Source organism: Lepisosteus oculatus, chromosome 5 (genome assembly GCF_040954835.1).
Source record: "Lepisosteus oculatus isolate fLepOcu1 chromosome 5, fLepOcu1.hap2, whole genome shotgun sequence".
Classification (NCBI taxonomy): Eukaryota; Metazoa; Chordata; class Actinopteri; order Semionotiformes; family Lepisosteidae; genus Lepisosteus; species Lepisosteus oculatus.
Window position 1 is genome coordinate 9,329,363 of NC_090700.1, and position 27,453 is coordinate 9,356,815.

Consider the following 27,453-nt stretch of genomic DNA (forward strand, 5'->3'; position numbering starts at 1 on the left):
GTGTTGCTGAAGTGATGTCAAGAAATCACATGATTCCATGAATAGTATTTTAGAGACACCTGCCAAAGAGAAGATGCTTCTTTACTTCATCACCAAGAGGAGGTGCTGGCAGGTACTGTATGCTTTGCTATGCTACTGTTTACCAACAGACACAACAAAGATATTGTCATTTGTGTCTTTAATTTACACATTAAACTTTAATTCTGTAGAACAAGTAAGAAAAGTACTTTTCTTAATTGCAATTTTATTATTCACTTAATCTATTAGATACCATTATCAGTCTTGTATTAATAAGGGTAAAAGGACACATCTGCCCTGCTGTAGACAGTGCAGTGTAGGGTAGTCTGAGACAGGCCCAGGCTTGCTGAAGCCTCACCAGGAAGAGGTCTGGATAAAAGGGCACATGTGTTTAATTGCTCATTTCTCATATTTGTCATTTTCTTGAGCAAATGAAGAGAGCAATGATACAGGTGAAGGCTGTGGAGGTATATGTACTGAGCTGTAGGATGTGAAGTAGGAAATAGACTGCAGACACATTTTTAAACTGGTTGTAGAACAGAACTTGTAGGACAGTTTAAAAACAATACACCATTCTTGCCACCATTTCCACCCGTGCTTGAAAAACATACAGTACTTACAACTATTTTATGTTTGTTTTAACAGTGAAATTGCCTATGGAAATGATAGAGATGTCAAATATTTCATTGGCGGAGAACAACATAGTGCACCAACAAGAAATCCGGATAGAAGTGGACTGGGTGTTCGGATTGAAAGTGGCTCTAGCTGTGTCAGCATGTTTTTTCTTCATCTATGTGAACGGCATCATGCTGTTCACCCTGAGGAGCAAAAGCACCTTCAGAGAGTCTTCCCGCTACATCCTGTTTGCCCACATGCTCTTCAACGACTCTGTCCAGCTGCTGACCAGCGTCCTGCTGTACATCTTTGCAGTAGCATATCTGCACATAGTCAGGGCTGTGTGCGCCGTCATTGTGATTATGTCCAGTACCACCTTTTACAGCTCCCCTCTGAACCTTGCTCTCATGTCTCTTGAGCGCTACATAGCCATCTGCTTCCCTCTGAGACACAGTGAAATAGTGACTCCTAAACGGACAATATTGGCTGTATGTGTGGTCTGGTTTTTTGGCTCAATAAATCAAGCAACTGACGTGATTGGTATTTTAATCACAGACCCCTCATTTTTCTTAACAACAGTATTTTGCACACGGGAGAACATGCTAAAGACAAAGTGGCAAGTGGATATGAAGATTGCAATCACTTCCATCTATTTTGTAGCAGTAGGAGTCATTCTCCTTTACACATATGTGGCAATAATGTTGGAGGCCAGGTCAGTCTCCTCTGACAGAGCTTCAGCAACAAAGGCCAGGAATACAGTGCTGCTGCACGCAGTTCAGCTGGGTCTGTGCCTCATGTCCTTCCTGTATGGTGTGATAGAGGCCTTGTTAGCAAGGATGACTGTGTCTGTCTTCATTCACCTGCGGTACCTCAACTTTGTGGTTCTTCTCATCCTTCCCAGATGTTTAAGTCCACTTATATACGGTCTGAGAGATGAGAGCTTTCGTCCACTTTTTAAATATTATTTTACCTGCAGTTCAAAGAAAGTAAGACCCATATCAAACAGAAAAAAGTCTAAACCATGATATTGCATCATTTGAGACAGTCTGACACCTGTTGTCACCTAATAAAAGCTGAATTAATTTGGTAAGTGAAACTGAGTTTAATAAAACTGTGCTATATCATTCATTAGATAAGATATTCATACAGTAACACCCCTTCTTGTTGTACCTTTGAAAGTTTAACACAATATATTTTCAGGGTATTTGAACAGTTTTCTAATGGTTTTGCTATGTCTATATCATGTAGTTTGTCAAGGTAGTCATCAATATGTGTCATACTTTGTATGAACTGAAGAGGAAAAATATATGCTGCTGAATATATTGTTTTTTATTGATACTAGTAATGATTATTTTACAACCATCTAGCAACAAAAAAATAAACTGATTTCTGAAAACAAATCTGGTTGTATTTATGCCATTTTCTTTTTAAACGTGTATGATCTTTTTTTAGTAATATATTCAGGGGTAAAGGAGAGCTGAGGTTTGTGGGATATTCACACTGTAATGTTTATTTTGAGTGCCTTATAATGACTCAGAATCTATTTGACCTATATGCAAGAATATCGTTTCCTCTGTGTCATGCTGGTGGATGACCGGTGCAGAATCTGCTTCTTTGGCTAAGCATTCCTTTTACTTTCCTCATTTGACCATATGTAGTCTGAGAGTTCCCAACTTCAAATACTGTGTTCACATTAGAGTCTTGTTTGGCGTGTGTAAATGTGGAATAAAAGGACAGTTACCTGTTTGGTACGTTAAGTGCTTTTTTTTCTTCAAGATGTTAATGCTACGTCAACACAGTGCAAGGAAGATTTCACTTTAATATTGTAACGTCCACTCAGCTGCGTAGTCATGGGCCACACCTCCCCTCTCCTGCCTGCCCTGTGCCTGTTGCTGAACAGACAAAATTCAACACGTGTTGAATTTAACAAAATTTAACACATTAGGCTCCGACGTCCACCACACCCCTATACCGGGTGAAGCAGTAGAAAATGGATTTATGGATGGAACTCTATTTGGGGACTTTCCAAAGAGAATGTTTTAAGGAAAAAAATAATTTATTAAAAACACAATGAGAAATACTAGTGGAAAGAGTCTTCAAAAGTTCCTTAGTCACATCTGGCAATAAATAATCACAGGAGTATGCATGACTAATTTAAGGTAATGAGTTTACATTCAGTCTTGGATTTATTTTTATTGTTTTAACAAAACCCAGAAGAGAACTGATTATTCTTAGGAACAGTTCAATCTTTTAATGACTGTTTCAATGATCTGCAAAGCAAAGTCTCTTGAGCCAGGTGCTTCACTGCCTCCTTATCTTTCCTATTGTGATCAGAGGTGTATTTTGTATGTTATATAGCCATATTAAGCAGATGGAATTTCAAATAAAGTGAAACATATTGGAATTAATTCACCTTATTATTATTAAATATACTGTTGCAGAACTGACAGGGGAAATGAAGTTCTAAATTCTAGAAATTTATTAGACATCTTTTGTACTTTTGTGTACTTTCCTGTATTTCAATTCTCTGATTCACACTGAATGCTTCTCACCCCCAGTAGAGGAGTGAGTGGGCTGTCAGAGAACCCTGCAGTCACACAGCCCTCCTCTGTCCTGCTGTCTGAGAAATGAACACTAAAGCTGGCTTGGGCCAACTAGAGTCCTGCAGCTCCCTCTCAGTTCCCAGAGATACTGTACCAAACTCTACTCTGTAGGTCATTGCTACTATATGTAACAGATTGCAATGTATGCTCTAAGACAGATTACACACTGCCTTGGTTTGTGTCCTTCAATACAACATATTGCACTAGTGTATACAGTATGTAGCCCTAATGATGATCCTCAGATGATGATCCTTATTCAAAACTTTTAAACGATGTATTACACATCAGCTAACTGGATAATACAAAAGGTCTTTATACCTATAAATCCCAATCAGTTATTAAAAAGTCTGATTTATACTCTCAGAAGGTGTGAATTAAGTTATACTGTGGACTACTATGACTTAAGGGTATTGCTATATAATACATTAAATATACAGTACCCCACATATGAAAGTTATTACATGAAGTTCAAAAGGGGGTAATAACGATGATAAGTCAATCTCCCACAGCCTAAGAAACACTATCATTATGGAATTTCTGTAATGATTTCTATACACATACACCTCCCTTTGCACCTCCTTCTGAAAGGGGTTCAAGCCTCCTCATCCTGCGGATACGGTCAACCTGGCTATCGAGGCCTCTATCAGAACGTACAGGAAGGACATGAGGCACAGACTCAGCTGAACTGTGAGCAGCAGCACTGTATTCCTGGCCTTTGTTGTTGAAGCTCTGTCGGATGGGACTGTACAGGCTAACCTAACAGTAGTTTCCCTGTTGAAACAAACTAAGGTTTTTTAAAGACTAAAAATGTTTTTAAAAAAAATGGAAACTTCTGTTGTAGAATGGTGTCAACAGTTTAATTTGTTAAAGATTCCATATAAAATACAAGTAAGGCTGCGAGGGTTTTCAGGTAGAATTTGCTTGTGTTTTTTGTGCAGATAGCACAAAACAGGGACTGTTAGGAAACAGTAATTTTGTCTCATGTTGTAATTTAAAATTGGGTTAGGCGTTGTATCTAGGGTTGGCATGTGAGATGTTTGTAGTTCTTAATTAATGAGAACAAATTGTTCTCCAGGTTGCTCTCAGGGTTGCTCTCAAAGGGCTCTATTGGATTTGACAGCAGTTTGGAAACATTCAAAACATCATTCCTCAGGGAATGTAGATCTGGAGATTGGTTAACAATGGCTTATAAAAACACTGTCTTCAAACAGTCTTTTAAAAATTGCCATATTGTTTTTGGGGAGGATCAGAGTGGTTATTTAATGTAATATCATCTTAAGTTATAACATGTTTCATGTTTTAAAATGGCAAGCAATAAAACAGAATGATTTGGATGAGGCACATTAACGTTCTTTAAATTTTAAATTTAGTTTTGTTACAAGTACACAGAGAATAAAAATCTCTGGTTGATTGTCTTGGTTGATATGTACAGCAGCATTAATATAATTTGAAGAAAAAAAATAAACAAAAGGGAAAATAAAAACACCTGCTTGATTTTCTTACAAACATAGTTCTTAACATTACATTTGTGATGTGTATTCTAACGTTTTCTCTTCTTCCTCCTCCAGGCTGTGAAGTATGATTCAAAATACCTCACAATACAATGTAAGCTCTGAGAACTTCTTCTTCACTCCTATCGTAGGTGTTCGCCAGCTGAAGATGATAATTGTCCAGATATTGGTTGGGATTTTTCTCTGTGTGAACTGTTTCATGCTCTTCACTTTTTTCAAAAAAGAGTTCTTTTGGACAACCACGCGCTACATTCTGTTCGCACACACCTTAATGAACGACTCAGTTCTTTTGGTTTTGACAGACTTTGTCACACTACAGTTCAGTTTCAACATCCTGCTTCCTGTGGAATTTTGTATTGTACTCTGCATGATTATGGAAGTTCTCTCCCGCACAACCCGGTTTGTCATCACTGCGATGTGTCTGGAGCGCTATGTGGCCATCTGCCTGCCACTGAGACACGTGGACATTTCCACCCTGAGGAGGACACTGGCTGGAATTCTCATCGTTTGGGCTCTTAGTTCTGTCTATGCCATTATTGATCTCTTCGTTTTCATCGCAACAGCACCTCCAAGTTATTATGCTGGAAAGACATACTGCAGCTATGAAATATTATTACTGACAGAATGGCACAAGTACATGAGAATCATCCGTGCACATCTGGAGTTTGTTGTAATAGGAATCATCCTGGTATTTTGTTACATTAAAATAACAATAGCAGCAAGAGCTGCTTCAGGAGGTAATAAGAAATCCTCATCCAAAGCTCAAAAGACTTTGCTTCTGCACACAATGCAGTTGCTCCTCTGCCTAATTGAGTTGTTGTGTCCCTTTGTAGAAATAGTTGTTTTGGAGATTGACGTTCAAATTTATGGAACTGTGAAATACTTCAATTTCATTGTTTTTACATTGGCTTCCAGATGTGTAAGTCCACTTGTGTATGGCTTAAGAGATGAAAAGTTTTTTTGTAATCTTAAATATTATGCGTGTTTTAGATTCAATAAAGTAGTCTCCCTATTTTGAATACGCATAGTGGAAATCGTACAACATTAGATCTGAGCTCTTCCAAGAATCTATGTGAGAGTGGATATTGCATGATGTGTTCAAGTTATGTTCATAGAAGTTTCTATTATTTCATTATTTTCTATTAATTTATTATGATCAGTTTCCAAAATATTTTTTTACAGATGTATTTACTGAAAATATTATGCAATAACCACTCCCATATTTAAGAGTCTCTATTGCATAATATGTTCATTGAGTAAAACATTGTTGATTGATTGTAGAACATACTTTTGTGTAAAAAGACCAATCCATTAAATAGCATATTAATTAAAATAAAAAATATGTGTAAAACTGCATTTAGTAACTTAATGGCTTTAGTACATTTAACCATATTACTAAAGCAGGTCACTTTGGAAATAGTTCATAATGACTAAGTGATCTACTTGTTGGTAATACCACATCCAAAATGACATTTATTTACTGTGCATAATAATAACAAAAGATATGAAATTATGCATATTTTTCAGTTAATGAAAGTAATATCAATCAACTTTGCATTGGGTCAATTCCTAGAAATATTCTGATGGAAATTAACTGAACCAAATAATATTTACTTGTTGTTTTCGATCATTGGAAATTATTATAGAGTCAGTTTATCATTGGAGAACATTAAGATATGGAAAGTACTGCAGGAATGGCCTGTAGCATTAAAAATAAGACAGAAATTAAAAAAAGGTTAAAAAAACAATAAAAGTCAGTTCCTGTTTTAAGATGTGCTTAAATTAAGGATCCTTATTTAAATCAATGCAATGATCTTCCTCCACTTCCTTTCATTTTAAACCGATCCACAGTTGTAGCCCAACTTTATATAATGTATCATTATATTTTCTTTACATTTGTATTTACTCCAAAGTACATTTATGTTTGTAAGCAAATCTGAAAGATTTCAACCAGCACCGACAATCCATTCAGATCTATACGTACAGTACGTGCATATGTTCGTTTCTCTTCTACAGCTGCCTGAGAAGTGAACACTGTAGCAGTTCTTGGCCCACAGGCCTCTCATCTCCTCTCTGTTCCTAGAGACACAGCAGTGTGTCAGCTGCTCCGTATCACCTCTGTTTTCTCCTGCAGTTAAGAGCAGCATTGATAAACACACACTGTTTGATCTCCTGTATTTAAACTCATTATACTGCACATAGTTTATTGGGTCAGTACGCTGTACCATTAGTATTAACAATGGCTGCTCAGGAGCTGATAAAGGCCAACTGATGTTATGTGCATTAGAGCCTAATGTCCACATAACAGTACAGAGTTGTCTTAAACAATATTAAAAATATGCTTAATAAAAGATAATTACTCCAGAACCTTAATTAAAACATTTCTGACAATGCATGACACCTGAGTACCTCTTTCTAAACTTAAAGCATAAGGTGGAACATCAATATTGTGACAGAAAGATTTATAATAATTTAACAATTCTGACACACAACATCAAGCACCCACAACCACTGATTGCTTTCACAAAGGAAGTTCATCCCTATTCATATCTCCACAATGTCTTCCAGCATGTGTCTGTCAAGTTAGTCATGAGATGAGATTCCTGACCTTTAGCATAAAAGCACCCAGACAAATCTGTCCTGGTTTCTTTCAGAAATTACTGGATTAAATCTTTAGATCAGCCATAGATCCTAGATGGGCCACATGGCTTCCTGTCATTTGTAACCTTTTGTGATATTCTCATTTTAGAATTATTATTGTCGTAAACAGAAAAATTATTGTGTGTTGTATATTAACTACAGTAGAGTAGTATTTTTGAATCTTCCATAAACTTTATATTGAATGTGTAGCTGTAGCATATTTACAGTCACCTGAGAATTAATGTTACCTCACCCTAATCCTGCTCATATAAATAATTTAAACTTTTTCTTCTGTTTAATTACAGCAGCAACCTGTGAATGACAAAATAATGAAGAACCACAAACTAAAGGAAATAAAACATGAATTAATAAAAAATGAGGTAGAATCTGCACTAAGAAAAGAATGAACAAGGAGCAGTGCTTGATTTTTTTTCTTAGTCTGTTTTCACCTACAGAAATGGAAGAAAATATGGACAATATATAATAAACCCCTTTTATTTTTTAATTTTACCTGGCATATTCTTCTAAAAATAAAACTTTAAGTTACACTGAATTATTTGTGATGGTTCTGGTAATTAGCTGGGAATGCTGAAGGGGTCCAGTGAGCTCATTTGCAAAGGCCAGCTTCCCAAGCTGTACGCATAGCATAGAGGAATTGTTAGTGTTCCCCTGTCACGAAACACAAAAAGGTGCTGACAATAATCTGTAATGTTTTAAAAAAACATCCATAGATTTAAACTGTCACAAACCTATGTTTTGGAGTGAGAAGAAAATGGAGAGAGGGTCACAATATAGCACACACATAATTTTATTCATCAAAACCAGAAACTTTAATGGGTTTTCTTGGTAGCTGATCTGGAAGGGTGGATATTCTCCCTTTTATAACATTCCAGGCTTGTAGATACAAGACAGTCTGTCACTTCTGGAGGCTCTGACAGACTGGCTCATGGTCAGTGGGGTCTTGCCCAGGTGTGGACTCCTTGAGGTGGGGCTGAACAGTGTCTCCTAAATGCCCAGGGACTCTGAACTGCTTCTGCCTTAGGCAGCAGTAAAACAACACTGGACCTCTGGGGCACCTGGCAAGAGGGTGCTGGAGTATTTGGACCATCTTCAGTCTCCCAGGCAGTGTACAGGGGTCATATCCTTTCTGGAGTTGGAAGGACCCATTTCAGAGGTTAAAAACAGTTTGAGCCTTCTTGCAAGAAATCCTGTCCTACAATGCAGGTCTCCAGGATTGGAGAACTATAAAATAAAATTTTGTACATCCACCTTGGTCATTTATGTAACTCCTTTGTTTTTCATTTAACATACAAATAATTGACAATAAATGAATCCATTTTCATAACACTTAGCCCGGAGGACATAAATCTACATACTTGTAGATCTGGGATGTGACACTTCTGTCTCACAGTACCCTTCTGGCTTAATAGATAGCTACTGTTTATGTGATGGGAGGCCCCTGCAGTGCTGGGGCCCTGAGTTCAATTTCAGACCTGGGGTGCTATCTGCATGGAGTTTGTATCTTCACTCCTTGTTTGTGTTTCCTCCAGGTGCTCCAATTTCTTCCCATAGTCCAAAAACATACAGGTAGATAAATTGGATTCTGGGAAAATTGGCCCTGGTTTGAGCACTTGCGTGTTGGTGTCTGTGCCTTGCACACGTGGCCTTCTTCGGCCAAAACGTTGTGTTCTCTTTCTTCTCTTTTTAGCATGAAATAAACCTATTACTTGTTCCTTTGCAGCCTACGCATGCTGATGCAGCTACCCACCTGAACTACTATACTACTGATTTACAGGCCGAATCTTCACAGCTTGTTATGTATTCATTTTACCATTCAGCATGTTACCATCAGCTCTAAAGACACACAGCATCTCCACACTCAATATTAAAGAGATGTGTTATTGAAAGTGACACTCAAAAGGGCTCTGAACGCTATTCTGATTCTCCTGCTTTCTCCAGTGTTCCCAGTCCCTTAAGGCTTCCCTAGACCGGTGCCACTGGGGCTCATTAACACACTTCTGTCAGCTGTCATTTTAGATCTTCAGCTCTTAAAACATTAATCACCTCTCCTGTCACTTTGCTGTCAAGGCACCTCTCAGGACTGTATACCCCTGGTGTTGCTGAAGTGATGTCAAGAAATCACATGATTCCATGAATAGTATTTTAGAGACACCTGCCAAAGAGAAGATGCTTCTTTACTTCATCACCAAGAGGAGGTGCTGGCAGGTACTGTATGCTTTGCTATGCTACTGTTTACCAACAGACACAACAAAGATATTGTCATTTGTGTCTTTAATTTACACATTAAACTTTAATTCTGTAGAACAAGTAAGAAAAGTACTTTTCTTAATTGCAATTTTATTATTCACTTAATCTATTAGATACCATTATCAGTCTTGTATTAATAAGGGTAAAAGGACACATCTGCCCTGCTGTAGACAGTGCAGTGTAGGGTAGTCTGAGACAGGCCCAGGCTTGCTGAAGCCTCACCAGGAAGAGGTCTGGATAAAAGGGCACATGTGTTTAATTGCTCATTTCTCATATTTGTCATTTTCTTGAGCAAATGAAGAGAGCAATGATACAGGTGAAGGCTGTGGAGGTATATGTACTGAGCTGTAGGATGTGAAGTAGGAAATAGACTGCAGACACATTTTTAAACTGGTTGTAGAACAGAACTTGTAGGACAGTTTAAAAACAATACACCATTCTTGCCACCATTTCCACCCGTGCTTGAAAAACATACAGTACTTACAACTATTTTATGTTTGTTTTAACAGTGAAATTGCCTATGGAAATGATAGAGATGTCAAATATTTCATTGGCGGAGAACAACATAGTGCACCAACAAGAAATCCGGATAGAAGTGGACTGGGTGTTCGGATTGAAAGTGGCTCTAGCTGTGTCAGCATGTTTTTTTTTCATCTATGTGAACGGCGTCATGCTGTTCACCCTGAGGAGCAAAAGCACCTTCAGAGAGTCTTCCCGCTACATCTTGTTTGCCCACATGCTCTTCAACGACTCTGTCCAGCTGCTGACCAGCGTCCTGCTGTACATCTTTGCAGTAGCATATCTGCACATAGTCAGGGCTGTGTGCGCCGTCATTGTGATTATGTCCAGTACCACCTTTTACAGCTCCCCTCTGAACCTTGCTCTCATGTCTCTTGAGCGCTACATAGCCATCTGCTTCCCTCTGAGACACAGTGAAATAGTGACTCCTAAACGGACAATATTGGCTATATGTGTGGTCTGGTTTTTTGGCTCAATAAATCAAGCAACTGACGTGATTGGTATTTTAATCACAGACCCCTCATTTTTCTTAACATCGGTATTTTGCACACAGGAGAACATGCTCAAGACAAAGTGGCAAGTGGATATGAAGATTGCAATCACTTCCATATATTTTGCAACAGTGGGAGTCATTCTCCTTTACACATATGCAGCAATAATGTTGGAGGCCAGGTCAGTCTCCTCTGACAGAGCTTCAGCAACAAAGGCCAGGAATACAGTGCTGCTGCACGCAGTTCAGCTGAGTCTGTGCCTCACGTCCTTCCTGTACGGTGTGATAGAGGCCTTGTTAGCAAGGATGACTGTGTCTGTCTTCATTCACCTGCGGTACCTCAACTTTGTGGTTCTTCTCATCCTTCCCAGATGTTTAAGTCCACTTATATACGGTCTGAGAGATGAGAGCTTTCATCCACTTTTTAAATATTATTTTACCTGCAGTTCAAAGAAAGTAAGACCCATGTAAAACACAAAAAGGTCCAAACCATGATACTCCATCATTTGAGACAGACTCAGATCATGTAAAATATATCTTTAAAGCTGAATTTGTCTAGTACTGTAATTAAAGCTTATTTTATAGCATTTTGCTATATCTTTCCTTAGACAATATATTTACTCATAAACATAACACACCTTCCTGTTGTGCTTATGAAAGTTTAGCACAATATATTTTCAGGGTATTTGAACAGTTTTCTGATGTTTTTGCTTTGTCTGTACCATGTAATTAGTTTGTCATGTTATCCATCAGTTTGTATCATAGTTTTGAAAAACTCCTTCTATACATCAGTTCTTTCACTATGGGTTCACTGTGTTTACTGCTTTTACTATAGTACTATAGTGTAATATCAAATTGAAATCTGTTCCTTTGTAGCTTTAATCCATTTTGTATGAAATCAAATTCAGTTAGTGTAAAATGCTTTTCACACCCTTTTCGCAGAATATAAAAATGACAATGTGAGGTACTGCTAATATTTAATTGAGAGGTCAAATGCACACTGCAGAATATTATTACACAAATAACACTATAAAAATGTTTAGTACTAAGATCCAATAAAATTTAAACTGCAAACAGATATGGTTTTGATTTATGGCATTATTGTATATGATCATTTTTTATTGATATCCTCAGGTGTGAACAAGGGCTTAGGTTATTCACGTTTTAGTGTTTTAATATGACAGAAAAGGTTTGCCTTTTACACAACTATACAGTTTCCTCTGTGTGATGCTGCTGATTGTTCTGTGTTGAATCTGTTGCTCTTCCTTTTTTCTGCATTATTTGATTAACACAATCTGACAGTTCCAAATCTAAACCCTTGTGTTCACATTACCGTCTTGTTCTGAAATTCGTGAAATTAAAACTGTCTGGTCTGCAATTGTTTTCCCTCATAGGACTATTTGGACATAATTTCCATTGGTTCTGACAGAGTGCAAGAAAATTTTCCTTTTATATAATATAGAATATGTGTTTAATTTCCATCTGCAAGCAGAAAATTCTCAATATGTCAGAGTACTTTCCAAATTCAGTCAAATTAGTGTTAAAACACAATCTAGGAACCTGATGTAGAGATAATCTCTAAAATGATCTGCTCATAAAATGGATGTAACATGAGAAATCTAATGACAAGAATACATTTCTTTTTAACTGTGTGCCAAAGCAGAACCCAGAAAACACAGGGGGCAAGGCCAAAACACCCGGGAGATGACACACACACAAATTGTGGAGATACCCATTTAAACTTTGGAATGAAGAAACCACAGACCAGAACTGAACTCAGAATCCAAAAGCTGCAAATCAGCAGTTCTAGCCCCTCTCTAAAAGAGTGCCACTCTTCCTTTGTTTCACTATGATTTTTTCAAGTGTGGTTTGCTTTCCCTGTACTGCATTTTATGTATCTAAACAGTGTTATGTTGTCCAGATCTGAAGATTCTCTATGCATATTATTGAATTCTTTGTGTTTTTAAAAAAAACACTGATTCATCTTTGTGCTCCTTACCTCCTCTTTCTGTTCCCAGAGATACAGCACTGTTAGCTGCTCTGTACCCTCCTTTACTTTGAATCATACACTCACTGTCTGGCCTCCTGCCTTCTAAACCATCAGGTACAGCTTTCATTAAGTATATAACACCGCTGACATATGTGTAGCTCGTGGATAATATGCAGTCCTTGGTCCTATGCAATGCCAAAAAAAAAACATGTACATCAGTCTCATTTTTTAAATGGGGTCATCCCTTACTCATTTAAAATAAATGTGTACTCATATGAAGCACTGTTGTTTGTTTTCTGAAATGTCCCAGATTTCTTAAATACATTACATTTGGTCTAGATTAGGTTGCCCAGCAGTAAAATAAAAGTCTATACTGTACTGAGGGCTGGAAGCCCATCTAGGGGTCCAACCTACTAGAGCTTATCCTAGTTTCTGTAGTTTTAAGTGGACTGAGAGTGTGAAACTGTCCCCTGGATGTGACAACAGTCCAAGGAGGATAACATCAAGGTGCAGTTGCTCCTCTGGTTACAGTAATTTAACTGTTGTGCCCATTGCCCATTTGTACAGATGGCTGTTCTGGAGATGAAAGTGTGAAATATTTCAGTTTCATTGTTTTTAAATTGGTCCACTTATTTACAGACACACCACATTTATAAGACACACCACATTCCTTCCTTTTAAAGATTAGGCATGGTGGCACAATAGTTGTCATTGCTGCTTTACATCGCTGAGGCCCTGGGCCGAGTTTCTGGGGTGCTATCTGCAGGGAGTTCAGATGGTCTTTGTTTTGGGGTTCCTTTGGGTGGTCTGATTTCTTCGAATAGCCATTTGTACAGATGGCTGTTCTATAAATTGAAAATGATTCTTTTATAAATGTGAAATATCTCAACATTTCATTGCTTTTACATTGACTTCCAAATTTATATGTCCTATTGTGAATGGCTTTTGGGATGAAAAACATTTTGTTACTCTTAAATGTTATATGTGTTTTAGATTAAAGGCAAGAGTGACTCCTCACTTTGTGTTTGTAATAATGTACATGTTTGCACATATTTGTAATAATGTTTGTAAGAATGGGTATTGCAGCATGTGCTCAGTGAATAAAACATTCTGTTACCTTTAACAATGAAATAGAATAACATAGTATATTAATTCAATAAAGAATACATGTGAACAGCACTTGGAAATTAAATGGATCTCATACATTGAACAATATTTGCAACACAGGAACAATTGTTCAAAGTATTTTCTCCTGTATACCATATGTTTAATGAAAATCATTTACTGTGTATATTAATATCAACTGAAAATATTAAATTAAGCTTATTTCTCATTTCATGAAAAATAAAATAATTTATAAATGATAAAAAACAATAAAAATAAAATAATAAAATCCAACATCAACTTAACATTGACTCTCATTCATATAAATAGAAACTCAGGGAAATTATTTGAATAGAAGAATATATTCTTATTGTTGGTGTTGTTTTCAATAATTTCTCCAATCTGGTGAAAACCAATCATTTAAAATTTGTGTAAAGAGAGTTTATCATTAGAGGACATTAATATATGGAACATACTGCAGAGATGGCCTGTACCATTACAGCAAAATTTGATAAAATGAGAAAAGCTTAGTTCCCGATTAAAGAATCATTTCAGATAAGTTCAAGCATCATTATAGAAATTATGATCTTCCTCCACCTCTTTTCGTTTTTATATCCATCCAAAACTATGGCCCAACTTTATCTAGTGCACATCTTTATACAGTAAATCTATATTGTTCTAATTTACACTGAAGTGTTTTCAGACAACATAAACAATCCGGATTTATACCTATGTACTTCTGTGTTTCTGTTCTTTTTTTCCTCATCTACAGCTGCCTGAGAAGTGAACAGTACAGCTGTTCTTGGCCCACAGGCCTCTCTCCTCCTCTGTGTTCCTAGAGACACAGCAGTGTGCCAGCTGCTCTGTTTCACCTCTTTCTCCCACAATTAAGAGCAGTGTTAACTAAGCACGTATCCTCAGATTTCCTGACAGTTCCTTGTTTTTATGGTTTGCAATAGAGTGGGAAGGATGATTAACAAAAAATATCAAACATCAAATCGGAAAACTGATTTCATTATGAATAAAATGTCTGCATAATAAAGTTATAGTAGCATATTGAGGAAGAGAGTGAGAATAGAAAGGTGATCATGAAGGTCAAAGCTTTCCTTGTTTCAGCCATTATATCCAGGAGCAGAAATCTGAATGATGCCCACAACGAGAGAGATCTATATGTACAACATAATAAATGTTAGAGAAACTCCTATACAGTATCTTGAGTTCAATTCATTGATCTCCCAAGAAAGATGAAATATCCATGTTTACCATCCTTAAAAAAAGATTCAGCTGTTTAAAGTCACACTAAAAGAAAACAATGTGCTTTTAATGAAGAAGCCTCCACAGCTTAAACACTGTGTTTCATTTTTCAATGTGTTGGAACAGCAGCCTGCTGCTTCGATCTGTTTCATTGAAATACCGTGCCCATTCATAGAAAAAGCTGTCATGGAGATAGACTTGCATGTTTTTGTATCCTTGAGATATTTTGACTTGATTGCTTTTTCCTTAGCTTTGCGATGTCTAAAGATTAAATGTTTTTCACCGTTCTAAAATATCATGCTTTTTGTGGATTACATAAAACAGTATCCCCAGTTCCAGTGGATATCTGGGAGGAATAGCCTAAAACAGTTCCTTGAAGGTTTCTTATATTAAAAACGAATCTAAGTTGATAACCATTTATGATTTGCTAATAAATGTAATTACAGTATACATTTATGTTGAAAAATAAAAAAATGTAAAAACATTAGGTACATAGAAAGTAATACAAAGAGCATAGAAAATAGAATAGTTACAAGTTAGAATTATGGCATTTATCTCAGAAGTACAGTATCAATATACAGCAATTTAGAGAGCAAATCAGCAAATCTAAAACTTTTCTGCATAACTCTCTAATGTCTCTCTTTGCACACTCTACAGCTTTGCAATCTACAAATTGTGCATAGATGTTTAAAAAATGATTTTACACTGCTATTTAAGAAGAAGCAAACCAAGACACTGTTATGTGAAAGTGTAGTATATTATTTTATATTTAGTCTTTTTTATTATACTAAGATGAAACAGGCTTACAATAAACTATAAATAAGTTTCACAAAAATGCTATAATATTAAAATTTGCATTTTCATATGATCTTTCACCACCCTAGAGTTCCAAGCTGTACTGCCCCTGTATTATTGAGCTGTAACTTGGAGTGAGTTGATGTTGTGTACTTTTTGACACAGACAGAGTTACACAAATAAAAGCTCTTGCCCCAAATTTCATTTGAACTTTTCATTACATTCATGACTTGCTTACAATCATATTAGATATGTGTAATTTCCTAAATCGATAAAATCACTGTCAGCTCTAATTAAAATGTTTTTAACTGAAATCTCAATTTGTCACAGTGTAGCAGGGCAGGGGATAAGATGCTAGCAGATGCACTGCCTCTCTGCACAGCAGCCTGGGAACTGTCAGGGCTTTGAATGGAGTGTCCAGAAAAGCGCTATATAAGTGTAAGCAATTATTATTATCATAACTGTCACTAAAGCAGGCCTGAAGCCACTGGGCCATCTTTTGTGTCTTCCCAGAAACACAGTGTTGCGCTGCCTGCTCTGTGCATCAACATCTCCCACAGTAAAGTGTGCTGTTAATCAACCACAAGCTCTCTGGCCTTCTTTCACATTGTTAGTTTACAGTATACACAGAAGTAAAAGGAGACATTCTGTGCTTTTGCCTCATATCCGTTTTTCCATCTCAAACCCTACTGGCTTGAATATACGGCAAAAGTAGCAATTTTCACTTCACAGCCCAAATACTTCCAAAGGACGCTGTCATATTGAATGCTAATCAGATTAATTATTTATATATTGTTTCAGAAAAGCACTATAAAATGTAATTGTAAGTGATTGCAATCTGTAGGAATTTGAGATTTAGGTCACAAAAATCATTAGATTTACCTCATCCAGTATGTTTAAAAACAGTATGGCATTGGGCGGAGTGGTGGCTCTGTGCCTGTGGCTGGAAGGTTGCCAGTTCAAATCCTTCAGCTGGCAGAGTAAACCTACTCTGTTGGGCTCCTGAGCAAGGCCCTTAACCCCAACTGCTCCAGGGGCACTGTAGAATGGCAGACCCTGCACTCTGACCCCAGGCTCTCTTGTTTGTGTGTCTCATGGAGAGCAAGCTGGGGTATGTGAAAAGATAATTCCTAATGTAAGAAATTGTAAAGGGTTAATAAAGTAATGTTATATAACAATTTTGTGCATATTAAATACAAACATATTTTCCATATTATGTAAACTTTAGGTTTTAATTTTGTGCGCCTGAATGTTATTTTGTGTATGGTCTGTCTATACAGAAACACATGCCTGTATGTACATACTGTAGACAGTTGTAAGTTCAGTGGCTTCTCTCCAGCACTGGTATGAAGCAGCAGGAAGTAGCGTGAGTGCAGCTCTGTCAGACTGTAATGAGATCCTTGTCTGTGATACCTAATGCACATTTCCACTGAGACCGTGCTCTAGAGAAGAGGAACAAAACATGCTGCTTTGGTGCCAGTTCTGTACTTTAATAATTAATGAGGATTTTAATGAGTAGTGTGGAAATAAATTATACACCTGAGCTTTTTCGCAATTATCCGTCCATTATTGAGGAGACGATAACTCTCAGGACACAGGAACATGGGAAAATGTCAGTTTTATTATTGCAGAGAGCTTAACTGTCTTTCACCCCCCTGGCTTCATCTGGACTGATTATCTCCAAACCAGAAAGCTTTAGCTGGACACTGGGCTACAGCTGCATGAGAGCTCCATAATTCAAGTTTTCTGTGGCTTGTGTACATTATTCATTTATCTGTATTCCCACTAAACCTTAAGTTCTTAAAGTGGGTATGGGGATCAGGCCCCTGTCTGGTCATCTTCCAGCTTTTCTGACCTGACCTTTGACCTTCTCTGGTCAATGTTCTGGCACTCAGGAAATCTTGCATCCACTGTCTGCCTGGGTTTCACAGTAACCCAGTTACAGTACAAGCAAAGTGAAATATTGCCAATGAAAAAAATGTAGGCAGTGCATACAGCATGTACAGTAAATCTAGGCCTGTATCATTGATTTTCTGTTATTATCCTAAATTGCTTCTTATTCCCTTGTTCTATTAAAACAGAATGGATACACTCTCACCGCTCCAAAAGCACCCAAATGTTCTAAACTGTACTGAGCATCATTCTCATACAAATTCCCAATTTAGAATTTAGTTTGACTGGTCAATCTTGGTCTTAGTCAGCCATAGCCCAGGTTGTTCAGGTTAGGCTTAAATAATTGCAACAACAGTGTTGACCATTGAAACTGGTGAGTTGGTCAGATGAGTCATTGGTCCTTACTCCTGGTTCTGGAGTGCCCTTGGCTCTGCTAATGTTTATTCCAGCTAGGCCCTTAATCAGCTGTGCTAACTGCTAACAGCAATGAATCTGCTTTCTTGTTATAGCTGTTTTTCTGCTTTCAGAACTTGGCTTAAAAAATACTCTAGTACAGTGTTTCTAAGCCTTAGTCCAAGGTTACACTTGGGCCTTCTGTTTTTTGAGGCCTTTTGTAAATGTGCTTTTACCTATTAATTAGCTGAAAGAGATTTGGAACTGTTGGACAGCATGGTGACACATGGCTGCCGCACAGCAACGGGGCCATGTGTTCCATTTCTGGGGTGCTATTTTCTTCCTTCGTTCGTGTGGATGTCCTCCACATATTATAGTTTCCTGTCACAGTCTGAAGTCACACTGACAGGCTAATTGCTTCTGTATAACTGGCCCTGATGTTTGTGTGTTCATGTCTGTGCGTGCATTGTGATGGAATGATGTCTCATCCAGAGTGTATCCCACTTAGAGCCCGATGCTGGCCAAGCTAGGCTCCAGCATCCCCCAAGCCGCTGTACTGGATAAAATGGTTTAGAAAATGGATGGATGGATAATCCCTGTGTTTATTAGTGAGTTTCAGGACAGATAAGATGGTTGAAATATAACCAACTGGACTTAAAGAGTAACTGCAGACCAGTTATTAAAATCATGGTAACAAAATGAATTCATTGACATAATAGAAAACTTTTACCAATTTCAAATTAAGGACAATAATGAACTTTGTGGAAGTACTGTATAGTCGCCGTTGTTTTTGCAAACTCACTCTCGCAAAACCTTTGTTTTTGCAAGAGTGGGAGCTTGACTTTGTCGGCAAAACCTTCTTGAAGATGAGTGTGATATTTCTATCAGATCAAAAGAGGGCCTCACAGATTTGTTCCCTCGTTCTCAATCGCAGACAAATGACAACATGTCCTGTCTGTATACATGGAAGCGCTGTGGAGACGGTTAAGTCATACAAATACCTGGGCGTCCACATTGATGACAGACTGGAATGGACCAACAATACCAAGGCCATTTACAAGAAGGGTCAGAGCCGACAATACATGGAACTGGAATGGGCAATTTATTTATTATTCACAACTGTGCAATAGTTACCTACTCTGTGCAATATGCTTGGGAGTGTGCAATATACTGTGTATCACATCTTCCTTGTGTTTGGTATATTCATACTTTTTACGTGTGTGTGCTTTTTCTTTTTTGTTTGTAATTCTTTATTCAGTTTTTTTAAATGTATTTGTATCTGTATCTGGTAATCTGTATTGTATTACTACTTTTTTACTTTACTGTGTTGATTGTGCCTGGCTGCTGTAGCACATTAATTTCCAGCATGGGATTAATGAAGTACCTACATACTGTACCATTGCAGTTTGCCTTTAAGCAGAAGGAAAAATAATTTCTCATTGTGGTTGTTGATTGATTTAGTTTCAAGCACCTGATCAGAATTGTTCCCCCGAAACAACAAATTTTATTAACCATTTCCAAAATGCAAAGCAAAACACAGGGACAGCATCCCTGGACACTGTAGGATTACAGCCCTTACTGTTATATATGTTAAGATCTGAAAGATGAATCCTTGCTGATTTACCTGAACTATGACAGTCTCTTGCTCCAAGACAAGAGGACCGATATCAGATACGATGGCCACACATTATAGAACAGCATTCCTTTAGCTCAGATTCAATTTATAACTGCAACACTGTGACATCAAAGAAAAAGGTTCATTTCTGCAAAAAGTCTTAACAAACATTTAATTTGAATTTGAATGATTTAGGTGGTGTAACCACTGCATTGATTCTTGAGTACTGTTGGGAATAGAAAATGTCATATTACGTCTATGTCATGTGTATGGTTGCTTCTGCTAAACTATATTTGAACTTTTGTGACAAAGTGGCTGAGATATATAGATTTGTAATGGAGCTGGATCACTCATCTGGCCCTGGAGTACGTTGTTTGAAAGAAATAAAACCTGGCTGGAAACTGAAAGGGCTCTCCCCACCATTTTGAGCGTCAATACTAGAACAGAAGCACTTTAAAACATTCACATGTAAAATCTGGAAACACCAAAGCATTAAAGTTAGTTTTAAGGTGGTTAAATAGGCTTCCTATTTGAGAGCCAGATTTTAAATCATAGAGTTAAAAAAAAAAGATTTTTAAAATTAGTCAAGGTGCTAAATGAGTATCATCATTAAGAATTATCCTTGTTCTCTGGGGAGTTGAGTTTACTAGTCAGTTAGTGCTATATTTCTTTTCCAATGGTACATGATACCAGGAGCTTATCTGTTGCCAAGGCTCAGATTTGTCATCAACATCCTTTGAGAAATAGATCTGTTGTTTAGCTTAATACAGTATATAAAGGCATTGCATTAAGTATTGTGTCTGAGGTCATTGCAAGAAGATTTGTTGAAGGTAATTTGTTTTGCATTTTTTTCCATTCTAAGTTTAAAAAACTAAATAGCACTTTCTGATATAATAACACTGGTGAAGGAGGAAGTTTGATGATTTTGCAGGCCTGAATCTTTTACTTGATAAGCAATGTGTAAACAATATTTAGCGAAGAAGGCTCTTGCTTCTGGCTTTTAAGTTACTATTTTGTATCAGGTTTGATATCTGGAACTGGTTAGAAGGGATTAATTGAAGACAGATTTAAGGACGTTCAAGACACATCACTTTAACTTGTAAATATGCATTCTGTACATAGATGTAAGATATGCATACAATAATTTTTCATTTTAATAAGAAACGCTACACCAATGTCTATATGATATATAAAAAACTAATATTAAAATAAAAATATTTCTTTAGAAGCAAATTTCTCCCAATTTACCTCTATATAGACATGAATAAATGTATTCATCTGTTCAGTTTTACTTTTTAGGGTATAAGGGAAAATGTTATTTATTCAATTATCCTTTTGTAGCTACTGAAACATCAAAAACCACAGAGCAGAATACCACTGGTAGTCGTCCAGTCACATAGTCCACCGTGAAAGTATTATGAGGGTGGTGATCGTACTGATTCTGGTGATTGCTGTCACAGAAATGTTTTCTACTCTCTGCTGATGTTCTTTTCTTATCCTAGGCAGTTGGACACACAAAAACACAGTCAAAAACACCATGGTAGAGAGCCGTACTATAAACAGTACAGCGGTAAACTCTACTGGATATCCACCCAATCTGAAAATGGGTATTGTGCAGATCCTTGTTGTGGTTTTCCTGTATGTGAACAGTCTCCTGATTGTCACCTTCTTCAAGAAAGAAGCTTTCCGGACGAACATGCGTTATATGTTTTTTGCACACACACTAGTGGTTGACTGCATATTCCTGCTCCTGACCAATTTGGTCCTCCTGTGGAGTTACTTTAACATCCTAATAACCGCATGGTCTTGTATTTTAGTCTGCTTCATTATGGGAATCCTAACTTACGCCACCCCGCTGACCCTCACTGCCATGTGTTTGGAGCGCTATGTGGCCATCTGTATGCCCCTGAGACACGCGGACATTTCCACAACCAGCAGGGCCATTTCTTCCATCTTAATCATTCTGGCTCTGAGCGCCATACCTTCTACTCTCATCCTCACCATTCTCTTTTCTTCAGTATCGCTCAGTTTTTACACGACACGCACAATCTGCACCGTCGAGATAACGATCGTGCACAAGTGGCAATCCTATCTGAGGTCTGCTATAGCGCAGTTCTGTTTTTTCGTCATGGCAATTATCATTGCATTTACCTACCTTAAAATAATGGCAGCAGCCAAAGCCGCATCCTCAGATAACAAGAGGTTGGCTTCCAAAGGCTCTAAGACAGTGATTCTGCACTCCATGCAGTTGCTTCTCTGTCTAACCGAGATGTTGTGCCCATTCATAGAGATGGCTGTGTATGAGGTAAACATGCAGCTATTTCTTGACGTGAGATATTTCAATTATCTCGCCTTTATTTTAGCTCCAAGATGTCTAAGCCCCCTTGTGTATGGTTTAAGAGATAACAAATTCTACCTGGTTTTAAAATATTATGCCTTATTTGGACTAAATAAAAAATATCCCCATACTACATGAAAGACTAAAAGTCTACAGCACCAAAGAAAAACACTGTGATAGTAATGGAAACGTAACTGTGTTTTAAAGATAAACAATTAAAAAATAGAAAGTACATGTACTATATGTACAAAGGTCAGTGTAATTAATGCAAATTATCATATCTAGCTCAGCCCTGCAATGGACTGGCATCCTATCCAGGTTGTATCCTGCTTTGTGCTCTTTAATTCCTGGGATTGTCTCTGGCTTCCCTTCGACCCTGAATTGGATGAAGCAACTATAAAATGGATGGATGAATAAATAAGTATTTAAAGCACTACTTCATAGACTAATTAGCTGTTAACACTCCATTGACTCATTGGCTAGCAATAGGAAACCAGTTGAAAAAATTACAGTATTATAACTTTTAAAACTATTGTGCCTACTGAGAAAACTTCATTTTCATATGAATCTATATGAATACATAAGATTATTCATAACACCTTAAAGAACACTTAACACTTCCCAATCATTCTGGATTAAGTATTTAAACTGGAGAAAAACTATTTGGGTTTTTTTTTTTTGAAACATTGCTGTCTTCTCGAGAGCATAACATCTAGTCATTCTTATGACCTCTGGGAAGAAGGAAATGTCTGGGATATCTGAGCTTCACCTGATTTCTGTGCTGTGTACCATCACCTGCTCCTACAATAAAGTATTCTCTTTAAATATCTCAAGTTTTCTCCATTTCAAGTCTGTGAAAAGCTTATCGAGCTCCTGTCACTTAAGCTGGCCTGTTCCAACAGCCATCCTGTGAAAACTGTAAACATGAAGTGTTGGGAGTTTGGTATATATTAAACAAAAGCTCCAGAACCATGAGGAGGTGGTGTAACTAGGATGCAGAAAAGAGAGAATGGATCCCGTGCAGGACTCAGGAGAGAGAGAGAACACCGAGTTCCAATCCAAATCACAAGGCTGAGAATGCGAGACTGGGCAGAGGCGCGTGCGGAATGCGGAACAGGTGGCCAGTTCAGGCAGGACGGGAGCTCTGCTCTGCAATACTGTACGTTCCCCAGGAAGCTGCAGGAATGTCCTGTGACCCTCACTCACCTGACATTTTGGGAGCAGACAACTGGTCAGGTGGCAATTTAAAAATGAGGAAGCCGAGACACCCACACCATACCAGGTTCCATGGAGTGATGAGGTATTGTCATTTTTTGGAGGTCTCTAATAGGAATTTGAGTTTGGAATCTGGTAAGCAACCTAGCTGTCAGGAAACTAAAGAAGTCCAGTTAGTAGGTCAAAGTAGAGCTCAGGCTGTGTTTTTTTATTATTTCTATCTCGCTTTAGGTAAAAGAGCTACGGTTTCGTACCTAGCAGCTGTAGTTCTGTCTGTGTCTTACCCAGGCTTGACCTTTTAAAATATCACACATCACTCTTAAAAAATGTATATTTTATGTCACCATCATAAGTAAAAACCTACTTTCTGGCTGCTGGCTTTAATAGTGGCACTTCCTAAGTAAAAGAGACAAAGTTTGCAAAGGGGAGGAGAGGCCATTCCAGTCATTTTACTGGTTTGGGTTTTTAATAATTTATGGATCTGAGGCCGTCATCTAGCTGTTTCTCAAAAGCAGGGATGGGTTTGATAACATGGCTTGAGTGGTTTGTCCCAGGCTCCCATAAACCTTTTTTCGAAGTACTGCCTCTTGCTTTGTTGTACATGCTCTCTCTTTTGGTTTCCATTGGTGTTCACTGGTTCATGTTTCACTGTTAATTCTGAAGAAGTCAATAGGGTTGTCCCTATAAAAGAAGTTCCCTCCTAGATCTTGCTGCTCTAGGATAAAAAAGTATCAAGTCTTATAGCCTAACAGTGTAGGACAGTTCTTTGAACCCAGGAATGTATCTGGTTCCTCTTCTCTGGACAGGTTTCAGACTAGAGTTAGAAGGTGGCAGATGGAGACAAGATGGAGGCTCTTGTCAGGACCATGTTTCTCAGAGTTCAATGGAAAATGGTGTAGCACATAACAAAGGTTCACTCTCTCGGATGATTTTGATAACGAACGGGAGGCCTCTGCTTCCTGGTTTTTAAATGTCACCCAACCAATTGTCTTTCTCCAAATGGTCAGGTGACAGAGGACAGCTTGTCATTGCCCACAGATTTTTGAGGAGTGTGGTTCCAACAAGACCCCCCCCGCCCAATCATATCTATACATACTGCTCTCTTACTGTAGCAACATCTTGAGTGGATTGTGGTGACCAAGTCCGAACAAATTATTCACTAGCATTTGAATGTTCCTAGGTGGGACTACAGTACAAATGCAGCCATTCAAAGTGTGCGGCACAAACATGTACCGCAGGCATTTGGCTACATCATAACGCATCATCACGCATAATCAGGCATCATACCGCGGTACATGATTGGTTGGCCAAAATGACCGACCAGGGCACTCGTGGTGCGTGGAAATATTTAAATGTCTTTACTGTGCATGTTTTAGTATTGAATATTTATATGGAATTTTACCACTGAAGGGAAATTTTAGTAGCTGAGCATAAAAAGAATAGGAGCATAACACATATGAAGGGCATAAACAATATTAATTTTGGAACATAAACATACAGTATTATGTAAACTGTGTATGGCTGGTCTCTGTACTTTAAAGAAAAAACACACACCAGTATTCCATTTCTCCATGAACATTTTAAACATCAAAGTATTTAACTAACATGTGAAATTACATTAGAAATATCTTCGGTAAAGACTTTGATGGCGACAGCTCAAACGCTGTACATGAGAGGTTGAGCTTTATTAGCTCCACCTTGCGGAAATTCCGGATACTATTATTTTACTTTATATACGGTATTAATATATATGGTATTAATACGGTATTATACAGTAACTTGAGTTATACTGCGACAAGCGCACCACGTTATAATGCGGTATCGCCCGTTTGTTTTGAATGGCTGCATCTGTATATCAACACCTGGCAACATTCATCAGCAAAAAGATCTAATATTTCTCATTCTTTTGTGAATAAAAGTTCAATAAACTTTCAAACTCTTGATTTAGAAAGAGTATTTAGCACATCTATGAATGCTAACCAGCCTGAATCTAAACACAGCACTGACCAGTAGCCATTTGGACAGTCACACTTAAAAGTAATGACTCAATTTCATTACGGAGCACTCATTAAGTGTAGACATTTTCAAAACATGATATTTTATTGTTTATTTATTTTATTTAATATTTTATACAATCATTAACTCAGTAAACAAGATTGATACATCACACACCACAAAAAATACTATTAATAACATTTTGCTTTCCTATAAAAAATCTACAAAATGTGGCAATAATACTAGTTTGTTTTACACTATGTGAGCTACTGATTTTTAATGTAGCTTTTTTTGGCATTCAATATTGAAAAATAAACTGTGTTCAGTACTGTGTAGACGTCCCGAATGCAGCAGTACTCTGGACCCATACTGGTAGCGTTGTGGATTTCAGCCCACCCTTAAACATGTTACTTTAGCATTATTTCTCCAGTCACTCAGCTGACTAAAGAGGTAACAGGATTGCTGGGAATAGAATGGACTACATGCCCATGATATACAGTATATGTATGTCTATAACTGTCCATTCTAAACATCTGCATATATTTACTCAGCTAGTGTCTGCAGTTTCATGAATCGACTGCAATGTCGATATCATGGGCTAAGTCTAGGTTATAGCAGTACACTTTATTACAAGATTCCTCACCTTCACTGCTTTAACTTAACTCTTTCAAGTCACAAACGCAGTACTTGCATAGCATGAAAAACGAAAAGCAAACAGTTTTAACACTTCCATGCTTTCCAATATGGTAGTGCAGGGTTGAAAACTAAAGGTACTTTTAAGATGTTAAATGAGTATCATCCTAAGAAATTAACCATTGATATCGAAGCGTTTTCAGGTTCCCTCAGGACAAAGGACAAGTGGAGACGCAATAGTAAACCAACCGACTGCTTTATTCTCCTATCGAAACCACACAAAAACCAACCACAGGATATACACACACATGAGGAGACCGACGGAACACGCACAATCGTTAGGGTGGTAATTCGTTAACAACAGGCTATACACTTATAAGGCTACACAGGACACTAAAACTACTATAACACTATTTAACTTAAAATACATATTGTAAGTAAAATAGTAAAATAGAGCGATACATAGCCATCTGTATTCCTCTGAGACACGCAGATATTTCGACTCCGAGAAGGGCATTGGCCTGCATTCTGATCATTTTTGCCCTCGGTTCTTTACCTTATTTTATTGTTCTCTTTATTCTTGTTGCGTCAGTGCCAGTTAGCTTTTATAAGGAACGTACGGTCTGCAGCGTCGTGATAATGGTTCGACACAAGTGGCAGTCCTATCTCATATCCACACTGTATCAGTTCTATTTCTTTGTCATGACAATTACCATTGCTTTCACCTTCTTGAAAATACTTGCTACAGCGAAAGCCGCTTCTGCAGACAATAGGAAGTCCGTATTGAGGGGTCGCAGGACGGTGATTCTGCATGCTCTGCAGCTTCTCCTCTGTTTAATTGAAATGTGGTGTTCTTTCGTAGAAGCGGCCGTGTTTGAGATTGACGTTGGTTTATTTGTCAACCTGAGGTATTTCAATTTCATTGCCTTCATTTTGTCTCCAAGATGCCTAAGTCCACTTGTTTACGGTTTGAGGGATGAAAAGTTCTTCCTGGCTTTCAAATATTACACCTCTTTTGGACTAAACAAAACACTCTCCACAGTGTGCCTACATTTTTAATCAAGATATTTTAAATATTTGAAGCAAGAAAAAATACAATTATGTTTAGAATAAAAAGTGTTTTAAAACTTGGTTAAAAAGCATGTATTAAATATGATTATATGGAAAAAAAACCGACAGGAACTGTATAGATACAGTAATTAGGCATAAGTAAGTTCCATTTTAGTTAAGAACATTTTATTAAGTGTTAGTCTGTCAATATGTGTGTCTAATATATTGTTTATTACATTAGAGGTACATTTAAGTCATACTATATATACTCTGGAAGTATTCCAGAGTCTTCCCTAATTTTAATAACTGTAACCTCAAAACTATAGATGAGCATTCTCTAGTTTATAATTCCATTGGTGTTACATATTACAACTGCAGTATTAAAACGGAACAAAACACTGAAATTAAGTTGGACTGCACCCACAGCCTAAGAACATTGTTCATTTCTGTGTACAGTATAGACATGTGGTTACTGCACAGTATAAGATATGCTTAGGCTTGGAAATGTTTGCTC

General features: G+C 37.5%; 5 protein-coding genes across 5 annotated transcripts; all 5 read left to right on the plus strand.

Annotated features, from left to right (window-relative positions):
- Positions 1-689: 689 nt before the first annotated feature.
- LOC102697868 (odorant receptor 131-2-like) lies at positions 690-1,658 on the plus strand. Its single transcript, XM_006628086.1, has one exon. The coding sequence runs from the start codon at positions 690-692 to the stop codon at positions 1,656-1,658; it is 969 nt and encodes a 322-aa protein (XP_006628149.1).
- A 3,156-nt stretch (positions 1,659-4,814) lies between these two features.
- LOC102698068 (odorant receptor 131-2-like) lies at positions 4,815-6,771 on the plus strand. The gene is made up of 2 exons (XM_006628087.2): positions 4,815-5,709; positions 6,764-6,771. Exons 1-2 carry the CDS (start codon positions 4,815-4,817, stop codon positions 6,769-6,771), a joined length of 903 nt encoding a protein of 300 aa, XP_006628150.2.
- A 3,419-nt stretch (positions 6,772-10,190) lies between these two features.
- Positions 10,191-11,135, plus strand: LOC102698268 (odorant receptor 131-2-like). The gene has a single exon (XM_006628088.2). The coding sequence runs from the start codon at positions 10,191-10,193 to the stop codon at positions 11,133-11,135; it is 945 nt and encodes a 314-aa protein (XP_006628151.2).
- Positions 11,136-21,311: 10,176 nt separating this feature from the next.
- LOC102698469 (odorant receptor 131-2-like) lies at positions 21,312-22,184 on the plus strand. Its single transcript, XM_006628089.1, has one exon. It carries the CDS (start codon positions 21,312-21,314, stop codon positions 22,182-22,184), a length of 873 nt encoding a protein of 290 aa, XP_006628152.1.
- Positions 22,185-24,573: 2,389 nt separating this feature from the next.
- On the plus strand, positions 24,574-26,948 carry LOC102698676 (odorant receptor 131-2-like). The gene is made up of 2 exons (XM_069189691.1): positions 24,574-24,595; positions 26,344-26,948. The coding sequence occupies exons 1-2, from the start codon at positions 24,574-24,576 to the stop codon at positions 26,946-26,948; spliced, it is 627 nt and encodes a 208-aa protein (XP_069045792.1).
- Positions 26,949-27,453: the final 505 nt, after the last annotated feature.